This window comes from Cucumis melo, chromosome 8, assembly GCF_025177605.1.
Source record: "Cucumis melo cultivar AY chromosome 8, USDA_Cmelo_AY_1.0, whole genome shotgun sequence".
NCBI lineage: Eukaryota > Viridiplantae > Streptophyta > Magnoliopsida > Cucurbitales > Cucurbitaceae > Cucumis > Cucumis melo.
The window spans coordinates 9329309-9347015 of record NC_066864.1 but is presented as its reverse complement, the minus strand read 5'-3'; the positions used below and the strand labels follow the sequence as shown (position 1 = coordinate 9347015).

Below are 17707 nucleotides of genomic sequence, written 5' to 3'. Positions count from 1 at the left end.
CTATTGGCACCTAATTTTCTTATGTTTGTCTTTCTTCCCTTCATACATTTCTTACAAACTTCAAATTTGCTTAAATTAAGGGAATCAAGAATTCCATCTGACACAAGTCTCTGAATTCTTTGTTTAGAGATGTAACCTAGATGCTTGTGCCACAACATAGCAAAATTCTCATTTAACTTACGCTTTTGTACCACATGATTTAGACAACAGGACCTTGTTAAATGAAGCATAAGAATCGAGCATGTATATGTTATCAATTAAAGAACTTGTACGAATAAGCTTGGAGTTTTAAAAAGACTAACTTTATTATTTTCAAAAGAACAAAAAAAACCAAAATTGTCCAAACTAGAAATAAAATCTAAGTTCCATCTAAATGACGGTACAATAAAAGTCTCATTCAAATCCAAAAAACAACCAGTTTTTAAAAGTAATCTAAAAAACTGCCAATATCTTCACTAAAACTGCTTTGCGATCGCCCACACAGATGAATCTTTCCGCATCATTTGGAGGTCGACTCCACAAGCAACCCTGCATAGATATACTTACGTGAGTAATAGCACTAGAATCTATCCGTCAAGTATCTGTAGGTACAGAAGCTAAATTAACTTCAGAACAAATCAAAAGTAAGAAGTGTACCTTTCTTTACACGCTATTTCGCATACTTGGGACAATCTTTCTTGAGATGACCTTTTTTTTTTTTTTTTTGCAGAAAAGACAAGGATTCTCCATAGCTAGTTTTCTATTCTGCTGAGATGTCCCTTCTATAGCATCTCTAGGTTTCCTTTTCTTCTTACCATGAAAGTTAGTTGTCAAGTAAGCACTTTCTATCCTTTCTCTTTTAATCCTATCTTCTTCTCGCACACATTGTGAGATAAGCTCATTAATACTCCATTTATCCTTCTGAGTATTATAACTTATCTTAAATGAGTGAATTATGCTGGAATAAAGATAAGTACCAAATGTATGAGTAAATTTACATCTATTTCGATATCAAGTGTCTTTAATTTACCAACGAGATTGGACATTTCTATAATGTAATCTCTTATGTTTCCATTGTCCTTATACCTCATGGAAGTTAAAGTAGTCAAAAGACTACTTGCTTCTCCTTTTTCATTTTTAGCAAAATATTTTTCAATTTCAGCAAGGAATTTTTGGCATTTTTACTTTTAGTGATAGAACCCAAAAAAGACTTTGGAATGGAGTAGGGGTGTAAGAATAACCCGACAACCCGAATAATCTGGACTACCCAACCCATATTTTGTGGATTGGGTTAGCTTAAAATATGGGTTGGGTTGAGTTGTCACACCCCGTTCTAAGTTTTCCCCTCTAACTTAGATCGTGGTGTGAATCTAGTCCCTTAAACAATCCTTTTCAAAGATAAGATTTATAAAATACCTTTCAAAAATTTCATTAAAAATTTCGGCAGCATCTCCCCTAAAATATGAGTTAACCAAACCTGAAATGGAGAGATTTTGCACTTATATATGTAACTTAACTTCAAAACTCGACAACGTCGCAAGTGTGTCTCACCACACACTTATCCAAACAGTTTCAGAGTTTCAGTAAAGTTCACAATCAGCTTAAAAGTTACATACACATGATTTCGTTTTAAGAGGTAATTTCAACACAAGTTCTTAACCTCACTCTCATCACATCTAACTACTCCATGATGCATTACAAAAATTTACTATAAACATACAAAGAATAATGGAGATCTATGACTGATGACGAGCTTTAAATCAACACTTGGCCTTTGGTTCGCAACCTGGAGGGGGAAAACATTAAGAATGTAAGTCGAATACTCAATGAGTGGTAAGTTCCTTAATTTCAAAGCTTGTAAAACATGCTTTAAGAGAAAAATTATAAATATGCATTAGTAAGATAACATTAGTAAAAAAAAACCTCATTAACTCGTAACCATTAGACCACTAACAAACCTGTAATCCATACAACCATGGCAAGGATCTACAGATACGGCCAAAGATAGCTCGCACATGATAAAGAATCAGGCGGCGAAAATTAGCTCACACATCCTTAGTACCCACTACAATTGCAACCTCCAATCCAATCTGATCCAACCAATCCAATCCAACCATGATAGCATACTAAGTATACGGCCCGGGAATAGCTCACACGTGTTCCATATGCACAAGGAGACATGCGGCCAAACGAAGCTCATGCATACTTAGCACATACCACGGTAGCAACCTCCATCCAATCTGATCCAATCAATCTAATCCAACCATGCATGATAGCATACTAAGCATACGACCCAAGGATAGCTCACACATGCTCCATATCCACTAAGAAGCACATGGCCAAACGGAGCTCACGCATACTCAGCACCTATCACAGTAACAACATCCTGCTCCTATGTGCACATAGAGCCACCCAACCATAGGTTAAGCTAGGCCGAAGCCATATCACAATCCTCCATCCACGTCCTCACCTAGGCTCAAGTTCTCGGATCTCCAGTCACAGCATCTTTCACCGGAACCCTCTGACAACCATAAGTGTCGCTACGGAAACACATTCATGTAGCCTTTAGGGAAATCACCAACATTATTTCATAAACATCACATGTTTAAAGTTTAAAACCAAACATGGTTAGAAACACATTTCAAATCATTTTCGATCCTTAGTAATTGATACACCCTTTTAAAACTTATTCAAATATAGTTGTAAATAAATGAAGATTTTAGAAATCAGTTGTCATCTAGAACTTGTTAGTAAAGTTAGTTTTAACCATAATTTTGAAATACAAGAGTTTATGGAATACCGAAATTCATATGTGAAAACACTTTTGACATATAGATCATAAAACAATCATACAAGTAATCATCACATTTACAATGTACTATAATAACATATATAAATTTATAACGAAAATATTTGAAAATAACCACTCACAGTCAATAACTTGATCCCCTAAGATTTTACGCTTTCCCCACTTCAATTTTGCCTGAAACAACGTTCAAGGTCACATCATTGTCTTCACTTAGCAAGACAACACAATAATCTCTAAAAATACTTCATTACGAGCATTCAAGCTATTTTACATTTGTTGAGTCCTTACATTCTCAAATCTCCTTGGACTAGACTAAAAATCCACTTTCAAACCTTTAAACTTCAAATTTAGATATTTAGATTTAAATCCACTATGTCAACATGAACCAACTAACCTTAAACTTCATAAGGCCACCTAGATCCATTTTATGTTTCTAAGGTCCTCAATTTTTCAAAGCGCTTAGGACTAGACTAAGCCTTTCACCTACGAACCCTTGGACTTGAAATCTAGATACTTAACCCCATGAGCATCCAAGTTAGTTCAAATTCAACGGGCCTTTTATGTAGATACAACAAGCTCAATGGATCGTTTATGTGGATTTATGTCCATTATATCAACAAGGGACCAACAACCTTAAGTACTTCTAAGATTTAGATTGAACAATCCCCCAAATTTGTTTTTCTGGAGTACCAAAAGCAAGCATGATATCATTATGAACATAAAGCCCCAAAGTATGGAACCCCAAAAAAAGGCTGGCCCAACTTAAATGGGATATGATAGCTTCTTTATGGTCCAACATTCTTGCCAATACATTATCCTCATTCTGTTCTGGATTGTAATCTCTAATAGGTTTAATTTAGGCTATTTGGACCCTTAAACTTCAACTTAAACTCTTAATGCCACAAGCACCCAAACATGAGAGAACCCACTAAAATTTATCTAAAACCATATCAAAATCACCTCGACAACACATTTCTCAAAAAATTTCAGATTCGTAGCATGAACTTTAAATGATCACAACTCATCCAATACTTAACCAAAATGAGTATTCTTTATGTCAAAATCTTCATTTTAATGTCCTCTATAATTTACCTAAAGGAAAGAAAATACAATTCTCAACAGATTGCTACAGAAATAGCCCGAAACATAGAGAGTTCAAAAACAGAGTCTTCTGCTATCCCCTGACTTGTTTATGAAATTAAGCTTACTTCTAATCATATTTAGCTCACAATGTCTTCATAAAAGTTGTAGTACATGAATAAGATTTCCAACCATACCAAAGAGAGATCCTAACTCCACTGATACACCCTAAAATACTAAAAATAACAGAGATCTTCTGATTTCACGTGAAAACACTTGCTCTCACTTTTGTGTTAAAATTCACCCAATAAACCTCAGAATTTGCTTAAGCTTCCTTCATAAAATTTGTTTAAAAATGAATTAGATTTCAGAAAATTTAAACCTCACCTCTTAATTCTTTTTGTGTAGCTCAAACCGATCAGAACATCAGAGGTGGTCTTTGTTTACCACACTTCTGTTATAGCTGTCACTTTTCCAAAGTTCTCTTCTTCCTCTTCAGCCTCAATTTCACAAAACCTTCCATCTTATATACATAACCTTATGGGTAATATCAAGTTCATGTTAAAACTGAATGAGTATTTACAAAATTTACCGAAATTACCCAAAATCTTACGAAACACTTATCAAAGTAGCCTTAATCTTAATAGACAACACCCTAACGACTTCCTAATTCGAAAACAAGCATTCACCATCATGGGCTATTCAATTTTAACACTTAAATTTAATGGGCATTCAAGAACTCTAGGAAAAAATCAATGAATTACTTCAAACTTTCAAGAACTCAACAAAGTAGTTTAAACTTCAATATTCAATACCATAACTACTATCAAACTTCGAAATCTAACATCCACACAATAGTTTATTTAATATTATCATTAAAAATTATATGGGTATTCAAGATTAACTTCATAAAACTTAGAATCTCACCAAAGTTGTGTGAAATCGCCAAAATTTGAGTTTCTTAAAGGCTGGATAGCAGCTAAATCCTTTCAAGAACTACTTTAAAGCTCAATTCTAGCATTAAAATGTAATGGGTAAAGCAAAATCAAAGCTGAAACTTAATGGGTAGTATAAATCTTCAAGAAAACCTATAAAACTCACTGGAAAGTACCAAATCTACCCACAAGAACATACCTAACAAGTTAGCGACGTGAGAAGTTGTAGGTGAGGAGTGTCGCGGCGACCTTGAGTGAACTCAAACGGATGCAAAGAGGAGGCAAAGAAGTTGGCTCGGGTTAGGGCCACGAATGGACTTGGCACGTGCGCAACGAACATCGGACGATCGTTAGTTTTGATGGTCGAGAAGAGACGAAATGGTGGCGGCTCTTTGGTCAGCGGCGGAAGAGATTTTCGAAAGAGAGAAGAAGAAGAGTATTTTCTTTTCTTTTCTCTTTTTTTCTCTTTTTCTTAACTTAATAATAATAATAAAAAAATGACCAAAATACCCTTCAATTCCAATTGAATTCACTTTTCACCCTTCTTCATTCTTTTCAACACTTAAACTAAACAATTTAAGTTTTAAAACCCAATTAAAAATAGTTCTAAAATTTTCTTATCACCCGAATCAACCTTAAGGAGCATAAAAGGATTCCAACTTGTTTTCCACAACTTAGAGAATATTAATATACATAAAAGAAAATGGAACGAGGGCTTACATGAGTTGAAAATTTTAAATTTTTTGGGTTGGGTTGGGTCCCGGGTTGAAGGGTTGAAAATTTTCATCCTCGTCGAGTCGCCCACATCGATCACATCCTCGACCACACACCCCTAAAATGTCGTTCCTTCATCTGATCGTCTCTTCTTTTTAGCCTTCAAGTTTTTCATCTCAGTTCTCTTCAAGTTCTTCTTCAAGGTCGTCTTCTTAGTTCTCTTCAAGTTCATCTTCAAGTTTGCCTCTTCGAAAACTCTTCTCAGTTATCTTCAAGTCCTAAAAGGTTAGTACTCGAAATCTTTGAAATAAAGATTGTTACTGAAATTTTTTATTGAAATATAGCTGGATTTTGATTCTTTGAATGGCATGTTAGAGGCTAACATTATTCATCGGCATCCTTTTGTGTTTCAATTTGTAATGGTTTGGCACAAGAATTGTAAAAATTGGCTTGAAGTTTCGATTTTTGGGTCTCAATTCCATGTTTTGATATTCCACCAGCCAAGATTGGAATACTATTGTTGATAGCCAATTGCAAGGGGGGTTTATGAGTTGTACTTATTGATTCTTTTTAGTTTTTTATCAAACAGTTTTGTAGCTTGATGGCTTAGAGATGGTGGACTATAATTTTGTTTATTCCTAGTCATGAAGCCTACTAGGTACAAAAGAAAGAAAAAATAAATTAATTAATTAAAGAAAAAAACAACCCGAGAAACTAAATTCGGGTTATTCGGGTTGCCAACCCAACCAACCCAAAAATATGGGTTGGGTTGAGAATGTCTCCCAACCCAATCCAACCCAACTCGATTACACCCCTAGAATGGAGTGCCTAATAATCATCAGAGACATACAATTTGACCGTTTTCACTTCTCAATATTAGTCGTATTCGGTTGTTCCTTAGTAGAAGCAAGATTATCGGTCCTTAATGCAAGGTCTAGATCTATAAACACGAGAAGTATCTCTAGGTTTTCCTTCCAAATCTTGAAATTCGATCCATTCAACTTAGGGATTGAACTCATATTACCAGAACTTTGAGCAAGACCAATTGAACAAAGAACAAGCAAATAAATTATACACTTACAATTAATAGGTGTCATAAAATAAAATATGAAAAAATAATTTAACATATATGGTGGGCCCCTTTTACAAGATGCCTAACACAACATTGATGTCGAACCTTTGGGTAGAGACATCAATTGTAAATGGTACTCTTAACATAGTAATCAAAGTACTGATGGTAAACTCTGTCAAAAAATTAGTCTTTCTTTGGATCGACTATTTTTCACATGAGCAATCCTTATAACTGCCATCTACTCATTATCATATGCATACTCATAATTTGGCCGAATAATTATCTTCCTTTGGGTTGATAATTATTCGCATAAATCAATGAATATGCACATCCTATATTTTAGAATTAAATCAATCTAGATATCAGATGCTACTTTGGTAACATGTTATTTTAACTAATTCAATCTAAAATATAAGACACAATAATCATAATTTTATTATTGTAAAAAAGTAATGGAGGAAGAACACCGAATAATCTTTAGCAAAGTTCACCCAATAATTGAGTACCTTAAAATACAATTGATGCAACATAAATATGTGGATATCCCCCAAAAAAATTATCATTCAAGTTTAATCCACAGGATAATCAATTAATCTTGAATCGACGACATGATCAGTTAAACTTGTATTCACAACATGATTAGTCAAATCTTGAATCAACAACATAGTCAATTAAACTTGAGTTCACAACATGATTAATCAAATCTTGAATCTACAACATAATCAATTAATCTTGAATTCACAACATATGGTTAATCAAATCTTGAATCTAGATCAATTAAACTTAAAATCACAATATGATAAATCAAATTTTGAATCCACAACATGATCCATTAAACTTGAATTCACAACATGATTATTCAAATCTTGAATCTACGACATGATCAATTAAATCTTGAATCAAGATCAATTAAACTTAAAACTACAATATGTTTAGAATAAAAAAAACCAATAGAAAACAAACAAATTCCAACAATTTAACTTGAAATTCGTTGTATGATACCACTTGTTAGAATGAATACTTTAAATCTATATAATAGATTAACCCAAAATCATTCATGCATGATCCTTGAATTATTAAAAATAAGTTACATATCAGATTCCATCTCCTTGAATTGATTATGGATATAAATTGATGGCTATAAAATGGCTATTGTCTTCCTCAACCAAAATCCTAAATGCCCTTAGTGAGATATTTCTCTCGATGGGATAGAAAAAAGACTGAGTGCTTATTGTTTTGGATTCTTTATATATTAGTTCAATTAGGATCCCATTAAATTTTAATCAATCTAAGAATAGGCTTCTACCCATTTAGTTCATATTCAATTAAAGATCCTAGGCCTTAATTAAATAGATCACATAATAGACCCAATTAAATGAAATAACCCAATGTCATAAATTATTAATTTACATAGCCCACACTTTAATTATACGTATTATTTAAATATGTCTAACAATTTTGAGTAACGACAAAGTTTATTAAAAAGTGTGAACAAATTGGGTATGATATTCGATAAACTTGCAAACCACCTTGCTTTATCCCGTGTATAATAGGGCTACTCCCTAACCATGTATAACTCCTTTTGCTACTAGTTTTTGCAAATTTTGTTGGTTTATGTGATTCTTTCCTTTCAAAAGATGTTATGTGTTGCTAGTCATCCAACTTCTCAAGATGGATTAGGATATTTTTCTTTGTTAATTTGTCGGTTCCTTTGCCCCATTGAGGCAACTTTTATAGATGGTTTTTTAAAAAAAGAAAGAAAGATAAGCCTATATAAACATTGCTCAAATTATGTGTTTTCTATTACGAACATTTTTAAATATAGTAAAATAAACTAAAATATTTACAATATACAACAAAATTTTAGATTATATCAATGATAAACACTGATAGACATCTATTATTGTCTATCAATATGACTGATAGAAACATATCAATATCTATCAATGTCTATCATTGATAAAATTAAAAATTTTGTTATATTTTGTTATATCAAACTTGTCGTTTTTTATAATTTCCTTTTATTAATGCATTTCTTTGTAATTTACGATAATCCTTGTATTTAAAGAAGTGACTTATAAAGATGTGAAGATTGTGAAGTTCCGGTAATATTTAAAATTTTATTTATATTATTAACTTTTTTATCATATAAGAGAGCGCTAATTCCTAACTCATATCAATATCAAATTCATCGACATATGAAAATGTCATTTAAATTTAAACCCAAATCAACTATATTTTTCTCAAGTTTCTAGTTTTATGAATATTTCCTAAACATTTCTATAGAAAGATGTACAAATCCCGAAAAGATCCAAAATTTGGTATTATCATTTTCAAATGCGATCAACAAGCCATCGAAAAACATCTCCTTCCTCAAGAATACTTTTTATGGCCTAAAAATTCAAAGAAATAATATACCCAAAGGAATTGACAAATAACACCATTCCTGTGAACATGTACAGTACCAGCCAGAAAACAAACACTTATCCAACTGGACAACAGGACTTATTATTGATCACTAAAAACATGTGTGCATCTCAAACCATATCCAATGACGAGAACAGTTTTTCCAACTTGTTATTTGAAAGAATTTTGTTCGGGTCCAGTGCCCGTCGTGCCTTGTTGTATTCGTCAACAGGAAACCGTTTCCTAAGTCTTGCTTGCAGGGCTGCAAGCTCATCCTTGTCCTTGGGAACCTGGATTTTACATACAACAACAAAGTGGTCAAAACTTTATGCCCCCATTTTTGTAGGGCTTAATCAGGAAAAGATTTTGAAATTGGGTACCTCAATCTTAGCCCAATGTTCAAAGGCAGAAAATTTATCCCATAGCAGTGTTTGGGTGAGGTGCCTATAGTGAAAGAACTCCTCTGTGATTTCCTTTCTCTGGCGTGCATCTGACGTAGGTAGGTACATGATTATTCCGACCTAATCACAGCAAAAGACAATCAACCAAATTAACAAGATTAACAAAGAAGAAACCACAGTTGGGTCTACTAAGTTCTAATTGGTGAGACATCAAAATAAAATCTGTGGACAATTGGGTAAAGATTTCTGTTGAGAAGCACAGATACGGATGTGACACAACACCACATTGATGCAACAAGAACATGGCGTAACACTTTAGTTTGGCCAATGTGTCTGTATCCAACATGTGTCAAACACTTGCACACGTATCTAACACTTGTTAGTGCAATACATGTGTTAGACATTAGTTATACAAAGTCCAATTAAGTACTGACATTTGTTAGGCATGCATCAAATATTTGTTTCATATACTAAAACTAAACAGACACATAAATGACAAAAAGAAAACAAAAAATTGAGAGCAAACTACTGAATTTTAAGCATATAGATGCCTAACTTATTGACTTTGATGTACTAGTATAAAACTTTAAATATTTTAAAGAAGTATGTTTTAACCTTTAGTACATATGTTCTTGTTGTGTTTGTGTCCTAAATTAAAAAACGATGTGCTTTTGAGATGGCAAAGACCGGAAGCTACTGAAAGAAAATTAATTTGAGGACTCCCGTCAGCAACTAATCATCATATAAGATCACAACACGCTTCAGAATATAAGACCCATTTAGCAGAAAAGAAACTTGATATTTAGTTTCACTATTTCTCTAAAATATAACTTAGCTTCTCCCTTTATGCACAATAGCACAAGCGTAGAAAGTCAATTTTTAACCAAGATGTGGGGACACTCTTTCCATTATAGTGGTTATGAAGCTCGCCTGCCCCAATACCAACTCCAAAAGAACAAGGATTGTTTTAAGTAATTAAGTTCCAAAATCTTGAAGGATACCTCTAAACGTCCCTGTCTTTATCACCAGGGCAACCCTCGGGGCTGCACAGGTATAGATTTAAAAGTTGAAAGAGAGCAAGTATAAAGTCTGAAATTTAGAGTTTACCCAAGAGAATATATCATCCTCAGCTGTGCTTGAAGCTGGACTCATGGGACTCTTGCTACGACCAGTCCACCGCTGCTCAAGAGGAGCAGGTGCAGGTATGTTTTCTTTTTCAATAAGTTGCTTCAATTCCTCTATGTATTCAATGTCTTTCATGTTAGGTTTTGCAAGAGTACCGGCTGGAAAGCAAGTCTCAGAGACCCATTGTTGGCCACCACAATCAAAACCCAAGATTTCATCACTCCATCCGACTCTGTATCCTTCTGACTTCCTCCAGAACTCAGCCTCTGCTTGATTCACTTTCATGACATGCTCTTTGTTAAGAGGATCAAGGGCAAGTAGTTTATCGCGCAACTCAGTAAATGAAAATTCATTTATGTCTCTTTCCTCACTAGCACTGCAATCATAAAGCAAGCAATTAGATGAAATAAAAAGCACTGGGAAAACAATGGGGAGGAAAAGTATAAATAGCAAAAAAATTTGAAAAAGGCCTCAAATGACTCTTTGATGAAAAATGAATGTCAACCAAAAGAGAAGGGGGAAAGAAATCAAAAGGAATGAAAAGTGATTTGAGGGGATAAAAATGTCAACTACGTTTCGACCCATTTCCAGCGTCCTAAAATCATATACTCAAACAGAAGCTGGAAGTAACCTGTATTTTTTAAGAGACTCCACGTAGAGATCACGAACATGCTGTATGGCTTCCTCACTTGTATATTTCGGTTTGAATTTCGGAGGGCCTCTCCATTTTGAGATAGGATTGCAAGTTACAACAACAATAGCATCTGTGTAAGGAATATACAGGTATTTCACATGCTTATTGTCAGCCAATAACTTCCTGCATAGAGAGAATATCAGACCTTATATGTGTAATTCTTCAACACTACTTGGGTGACTTGACTTTAGAGGATGAAGACAAAAAAATGAAATGAAATAAAAAAGGTTTCATCCTATTTGTGAGTGACGTGGATGGTAGAGATACAGGATTAAATTTAGTTTAGATCCAAAAGAGAAGCCTTGTTCAAAACTAGACAATTTGAAATTAATAATATAAGTCTACATTAAGCAACAACTCCCAAGAATCAATAGTTTGGATTTCAATCTATATACAACCTTTGTATACTATAACACAATAAATAGTATGGCTTGCAAGTCGAGGGCTTCGAACGTTGGGCTTCGGTCTCAAAGACTTTTTTATAATTATTCTCTAATCTTACTTAGATGGAAAACCCTTTTTTCTAGAGGGGTTTTTGTGGTCCTGGTTTTTCAGGGAGGAGGAAAAAAAGAAAGGCTCTACATTAAGGTACGAAAGGTTAAAAAAGTGGAAAACACCTGAATCAGAATCTCACTTTCTATCCATTAGAATTCCCAACATGATACATTCTTGAAGAGCCCAAAATTCAAACTATAGAAAGTTTCCTTTTAGAGATTAGAAAATTACATTTATATCCATTAATTCTGCTCAAAATATATTTTTGTTTAAGAAATGGCAAAATTCAACTTTCACAAATTGGTAATTCTCTCACTAAGATATGGGATGCTTGTTTCACAAAAGCATGAAAGATGGGAGCATCCACCTCTATAGGGATCTACAACTAAGTATAGATGTTTTAGCGACAAAATAACTCAAATTTAGTATTTAATTTTTAGATTATCAGAATACTGGGACCTAAATATTTCAATTCACCTCTAAACATTGTCAAATAATAACAAGAATAAATAAGATGAGATGTAAACTGAAGTCTCTAACATACTACAGAACTGCATAAAATTAACTATCAAAAAGTATGCAATTACTTGTGGTTCTTCTTGATGTCTTTCATGTTCGAAATATATGTGTGCTCCACGAGTTCCTGTCTCTCAACACATTGGAGGGTTACTTCGGCAACCACTCCAAGCCCCCCAAGACCACAGCGAGCTAAAAAAAAAAGCTCTGGATCTTTATCGTTGGAAATCTCTATAGTACCCTTGGCAGGCGTGACCAATTTCATAGCAATAACCTGCTCATCAATAGGAGGCAATTTTGCCCCGGTACCATGTGCACCAACCTAGATGCATAATTGTGAAAAGTGTCCATAAACAAAAAAGCCAAGAGAAAAGATAGAAATTGAAATTGAAAACTTCCATCGTATTCCATATATAATAGTTATGCCACCTAAAACAGTAGTTACTTTTTTGTTTATAAAGAACAAACGAAAGAGTATGAGGGAGATACAAAATAAAGTCCCAACCAACCAAAAAAGCCAAACTAAAAGAACAAGGGACTCCAATCAAACAAAGTAAAATCTGAAAGAAATAGCCAAACTACGCAATTAATGTTCATTTCATATCATTAGGAGTAACAATGTGATCATTTCTCCTTCAAACGAGATAAATTTTGTTTCGAATGTAACCTCCTAACACTATTACACCTCGATCTGCCTTCAAAAATCATATCCTTGACAATTGGGCACTAGAAGAGATACCAAATACAAGCCAATCAAGATCGAACGGAAGTTTGCATATCAAATCTAATCACTTTCAATTTATTTAAGATAAGAAATCAATGGTATTCTTTTTCTCCACTCAAAACACTAATGTACACCCTGGACAGGTGATTGTTCATATTTATCAACACGCAGCCATGACATTGATGCTCAAGTTTTCAAACAGATCAAAATTCTACTAGCAATTGAACAACATGAAAAAAACAAAAATGCTCATATAACCACCTGAATGATGCCACCAATCTGCTGCTCCCTGATAGAAGCAAAATTCTGCAAAGTAAGCCCATACTCCTTGATTCCATCCACAAGCTGCTGAACCCTTATTCCCGCTTGAACCCTAACCCTCTTCTTCTCCTTATCTACTTCCAAAACTTTATCCATCAACGCCATATTCACCATACCCAACCTCGATAATCCAATCCCATTAGGCGAAAGCCCGGAGCCAACAGGCCGAACCCTAGCCTTCTTCTCATTAGCCTGTTTCACCACTTGCTCAAGCTGCTCCAAATCCTCCGGCTGGTGAAACACTCTGGTCAAAACCTCATGAGTTCCACTCCAATTGGACACAGTGTGAAGATCCTCAGGCAGAGGAGCGTATCGGAAGATCTGGGCCTTCTTGTGCTTCGCGTTTTCGGGAAAAGGGAAGGAGTAGTAAGTGGCGGCGCCGCAGAAAATGACGAGAGCACCATAGCCGAGGTACTTACGAAGCTCGGAATCGAAGGAGGAGGAAGGTGAAGGAGAAACAGTGCAAAATGGGCGAGGGGAATTCAAAGGGGGTTTGGAAATGGCGGCGGTGGGTGAGATTTGGAGACGGCGGTGGCGGAAGTAATGGAGGGATCGCCGAAGAGAGAGAAAGTTGAGCATTTGATAATTGGTTTGAGATGGATTCTTGGGTTTATGGATTCCCCAACCCAACAACGGAATTAGATTGAGCTGTTTGAACTTCAAAATCCGAAGTTGGGAGATGACGAGTTAAAATACTTAATTGAACGGACTGCCCAAAAACTTGAGATTATTAGTGTTATTTTCGGGTAGTTTTAGTAATTATTTGGAAAAATGAGGTGATTTGCAAACTATACAAACTAGGACACAAGGTAAGCTCATAAGAAACTCGAGAAAGCTCAATAAAAGCACTCATGGGGGAGTTTGGATAGCTCGGTGGGAACCATTGGATAGGCTCAAGAGGAGCTGAAAGAAGCCCATTTCCACAAATTTGGGATTTACCAATATCTAATGATTTAGTAACACCTATTTTTGTGTCCTTCAAACTCGTGTTAAGAAAAGACTTATCAACGAGACCTACTCAAAATTTCATAACTAAACAATTAATGACAATAAATAATTGTCAACAATCAACAATTACCAACAACGATAAATTGTTATTGAAAACGTTACTCTGACATAATATTATTGTAATCAATTGAATCAAAATCGACTAAGTTTTGTAGCATTATGGTTATTGACAACAACTATAAAATGTCAAAAGACAATATATATAAAGACATTTTTCCTTGTAAAAAATGTAAGAATCGCTTTTTGAACCTTGTTATTACACACATGATTTTCATCATCAACTAATCCTATTTTAACACAAAATTGGTATAAAACAACAATACAAGCTTTTATGTATAAGAATAAAGTTGGTGACACTTTTACAAAGAAACTAAATACAAGGGAACTATTTGAATGTTCCCAAACGGACAAATACAAGCAAACTAATAACTAAAACTTAAAAAAAATTACAAATAAACTACAAGATAATGTTCCAAATAACTACATTACAACAAGCTTTGCCACTAACCAAACACCAATCACTTGCTTGATAGCTTCGTTGCTTCAATGGGTTTGTTGCAAGGCCTAATAAAAACACAACACTCATTATAGAACGTGCAAAATCTATTAGTTATTGCAATTCTAAAACATAAACTATAGCTAAGCTATGACTATCATAACTGTGTAGGATAGCCACAACACCAAATACATATTCTAACACTCCATCACTTCATAATAAACTAATGTTTTAAAAGAAGATGAATTTTATCTTTTAAAAGGCATGTCTTGAATGATCGGATGCCACTTACTTATTGTGCTAAAATATTGTGAAATTTGGAGTCGAATGCATTGATGTATGGGAGCCCATCTGGCATACAACAAGAAATGAAAATATCATAAGCAACAATAAACAACACTTGAACAATGGGTAACATATACTTAAAAAAAATATATAAAAACAACTTAAACTTGTTAAACTAACAACTAAACTAAACTCATCAAAACTTTGCAATAACTACACTTCATGAACACAAATATTAAACTCATCAATCAATCTTTAAACATATGTAAAACCCACCCCCAAGTTCATTTTTCCCTCTGTTGAATTACAATGAAGGAGCATGAAAATTAAAGAAAATCAAAGCTTGTTTGGTAACGTTTTTGTTTCTTGTTTCCTGTTTCCTGTTTCTATTTCTAATCTTTTAGAAACGAATGTGTTTGATAACCTAGGAAGCACAAATACCGACAAGCGACATAGCAACACGCCATTTTTTAAAAGTAGGACACGACACGTCGAGGACACGTCAACTTTTTACTTTAAAAAATTAAATATATTTCATGCATATAATTATAAAAACATATTACCTAACAAGGATTCCAATTAAAAACATAAAAATAATATGTTTAGAGCCATGAAACATTACGAGTTTTAGTAGAGTAGTTTGTTCAACACAACAAAAGCCAAAAGGTAAAAAATTACAAACTACAAAACAAAATCAAGAACATGTCTTCATTCTTCTCTAATGATCTTTTGAGAATTTTGAACTTAAGCCTCAGCCACCAACATCAATACAAACTATAGCTTATAATTTTAGTTCTTCCAAAGATAAATTAACCACCTTAAGCCTTCCCACATCTTCAAATGAATCAAATGAATCCCCAGCAATGTCTCACATTTTTGTCTCTCCTTTGAGATATTCAAGAGTTCTTCTTGATAAAAGACGTAGATTGTTATGGATGTACACCAAGTCTTCTGCATGTTGCGGTGTCGTCTTGTTTCTTCTCATGGAGTGCACAAATGAATGTGTACTCCAATTTCTCTCACAACAAGAAGAGGATGAAGGTTGAACCAGTAACTTCATAGCTAGTGACTGTAAAGTTGGAGTGAAGGCACCATAGATGGCCCACCAACTCTTCGGAGGCATATCATATCTATTACGTATGGATTCATGGTCAGCAAACTGTTCAGACATTGTAGCGAAATTGGCAAATTCAATATTCACTTTTGTGTGTTCATCCTCTGAACTAAAATATTTCTTAATACACTTCATCCTCTCTCTTGATACTTCTACATCTTGATATTGTGAGACTTGAGACTTGTCTTTTTGAAGCCATTGTGGGCTATAATACCTAAATAAAATTTTAAATTAGATCTACTTTAGAGTGTGTTTAGGAATTGAAAAAATAAAATAAAGATCTAAGATGAGTACCTTGGATTTTGAGAATGTGTCAAACAATGGAAATGGGTGTTACTTTTATTCCATTGACCAATCAAAATTTGATGCACCACATCATAAAAAGATGAAAATTCTTCGACGCGCTTTCCTTCATGTTTATAGATTGCCAATTTCACTTCTTCTATCATGGTGTTCGAGATATCATATTCCAAATGAAGGCGATGATTTGTCTGTATCACAAACTCTAATCATATCATAAATGAGAGTAGTACAAGAAGGGATATAATCAATATTATCCCACCAAATATGATCAACCACCAACTCCCTTACACGTCTTGCGTTCACCACATCATCTTCCTTGTAGCATCCCCACTTAACACTAATAACCATTGTTTACAAGCCACCCTTAATAAATTTAAACCTTTTATGCATTAATGATGGTAAATGTGAAACATGTTTCTGCCCCTACAAGTAACTTCAAAACCACAAACTCATTGAACGTAGCTAGTCTCATCAATTGATTAATTATAAAGTGTTTGATAAACATAACATGTAACGACCCAACTCCTTATACTAAGTCGAAGCCATTACTAATTTAAAAGATAAATAAAATTTGTAAAATTAAGATAAAAATAAAACAAAACCTTAAAATTTTCATTTAAAAGCATAAACAATGTGATTAGAGATAAGTATATAAATAAAATCCTAACTCGGGCCCTATCTAATTTTAAAGAAATAAAATAACAAATAAAGAGTAAAATAAAATACAAATATTAAAGTCTGAACTATGACATAAAGCGGAAGCAACGTATCCCTATGACTCGCCACGGTCGCTTCTGGTCATTCGCCAGCTTGCCTTTGCTCTTACCTCAGCCTCTGCCTAAAAAATTGAAATGGAAAGAGTGAATATAAAGATATACTCAGTAAGGGACCCACTACTAATCCCGCTAGGTGCCTGTTAACTTCCTATTAGAGTCCTGAAAAGTGGTACCCAAGAACTAGCACGTTCCCGAATACATGCAACATGTGATCCCGAAGGAACATAACTGGTCTTCGGTGATCCCAAAGAAACACCTAGGACAAACTAGTCTGTAGTGTACTCGGAGGAAACACTAAGACAATCAGGTTGCGAGCGATCCCGTCAAATCACTCGAATCATATCTATGTCAATGCTAGACTGGCGGTCCCGTCGGACTACGTAGTCCTAAAAAGGTGGTGATCCCGAAGAACACTCATGCAGGTACGACTCTAATAGGATAAGCTAACATACAC

At 34.3% G+C, this 17707-nt stretch overlaps 1 protein-coding gene and 1 long non-coding RNA gene across 2 annotated transcripts; both read right to left on the bottom strand.

Moving 5' to 3' along the window:
- Window positions 1–344: 344 nt before the first annotated feature.
- LOC107991556 (uncharacterized) lies at window positions 345–5237 on the bottom strand. The gene is made up of 3 exons (XR_007823218.1): window positions 5003–5237; window positions 637–1765; window positions 345–528 (listed from the first exon to the last, which is right to left on the bottom strand). It is a non-coding gene; the product is annotated as an uncharacterized LOC107991556 (long non-coding RNA).
- A 3660-nt stretch (window positions 5238–8897) lies between these two features.
- LOC103497260 (L-galactono-1,4-lactone dehydrogenase, mitochondrial) lies at window positions 8898–13908 on the bottom strand. The gene is given in 6 exon segments (NM_001297471.1): window positions 8898–9285; window positions 9376–9516; window positions 10504–10897; window positions 11153–11338; window positions 12298–12548; window positions 13212–13908. Coding segments are annotated over 6 exon segments (1770 nt in total). The 5' UTR covers window positions 13851–13908; the 3' UTR covers window positions 8898–9126.
- Between the last annotated feature and the right edge of the window lie 3799 nt (window positions 13909–17707).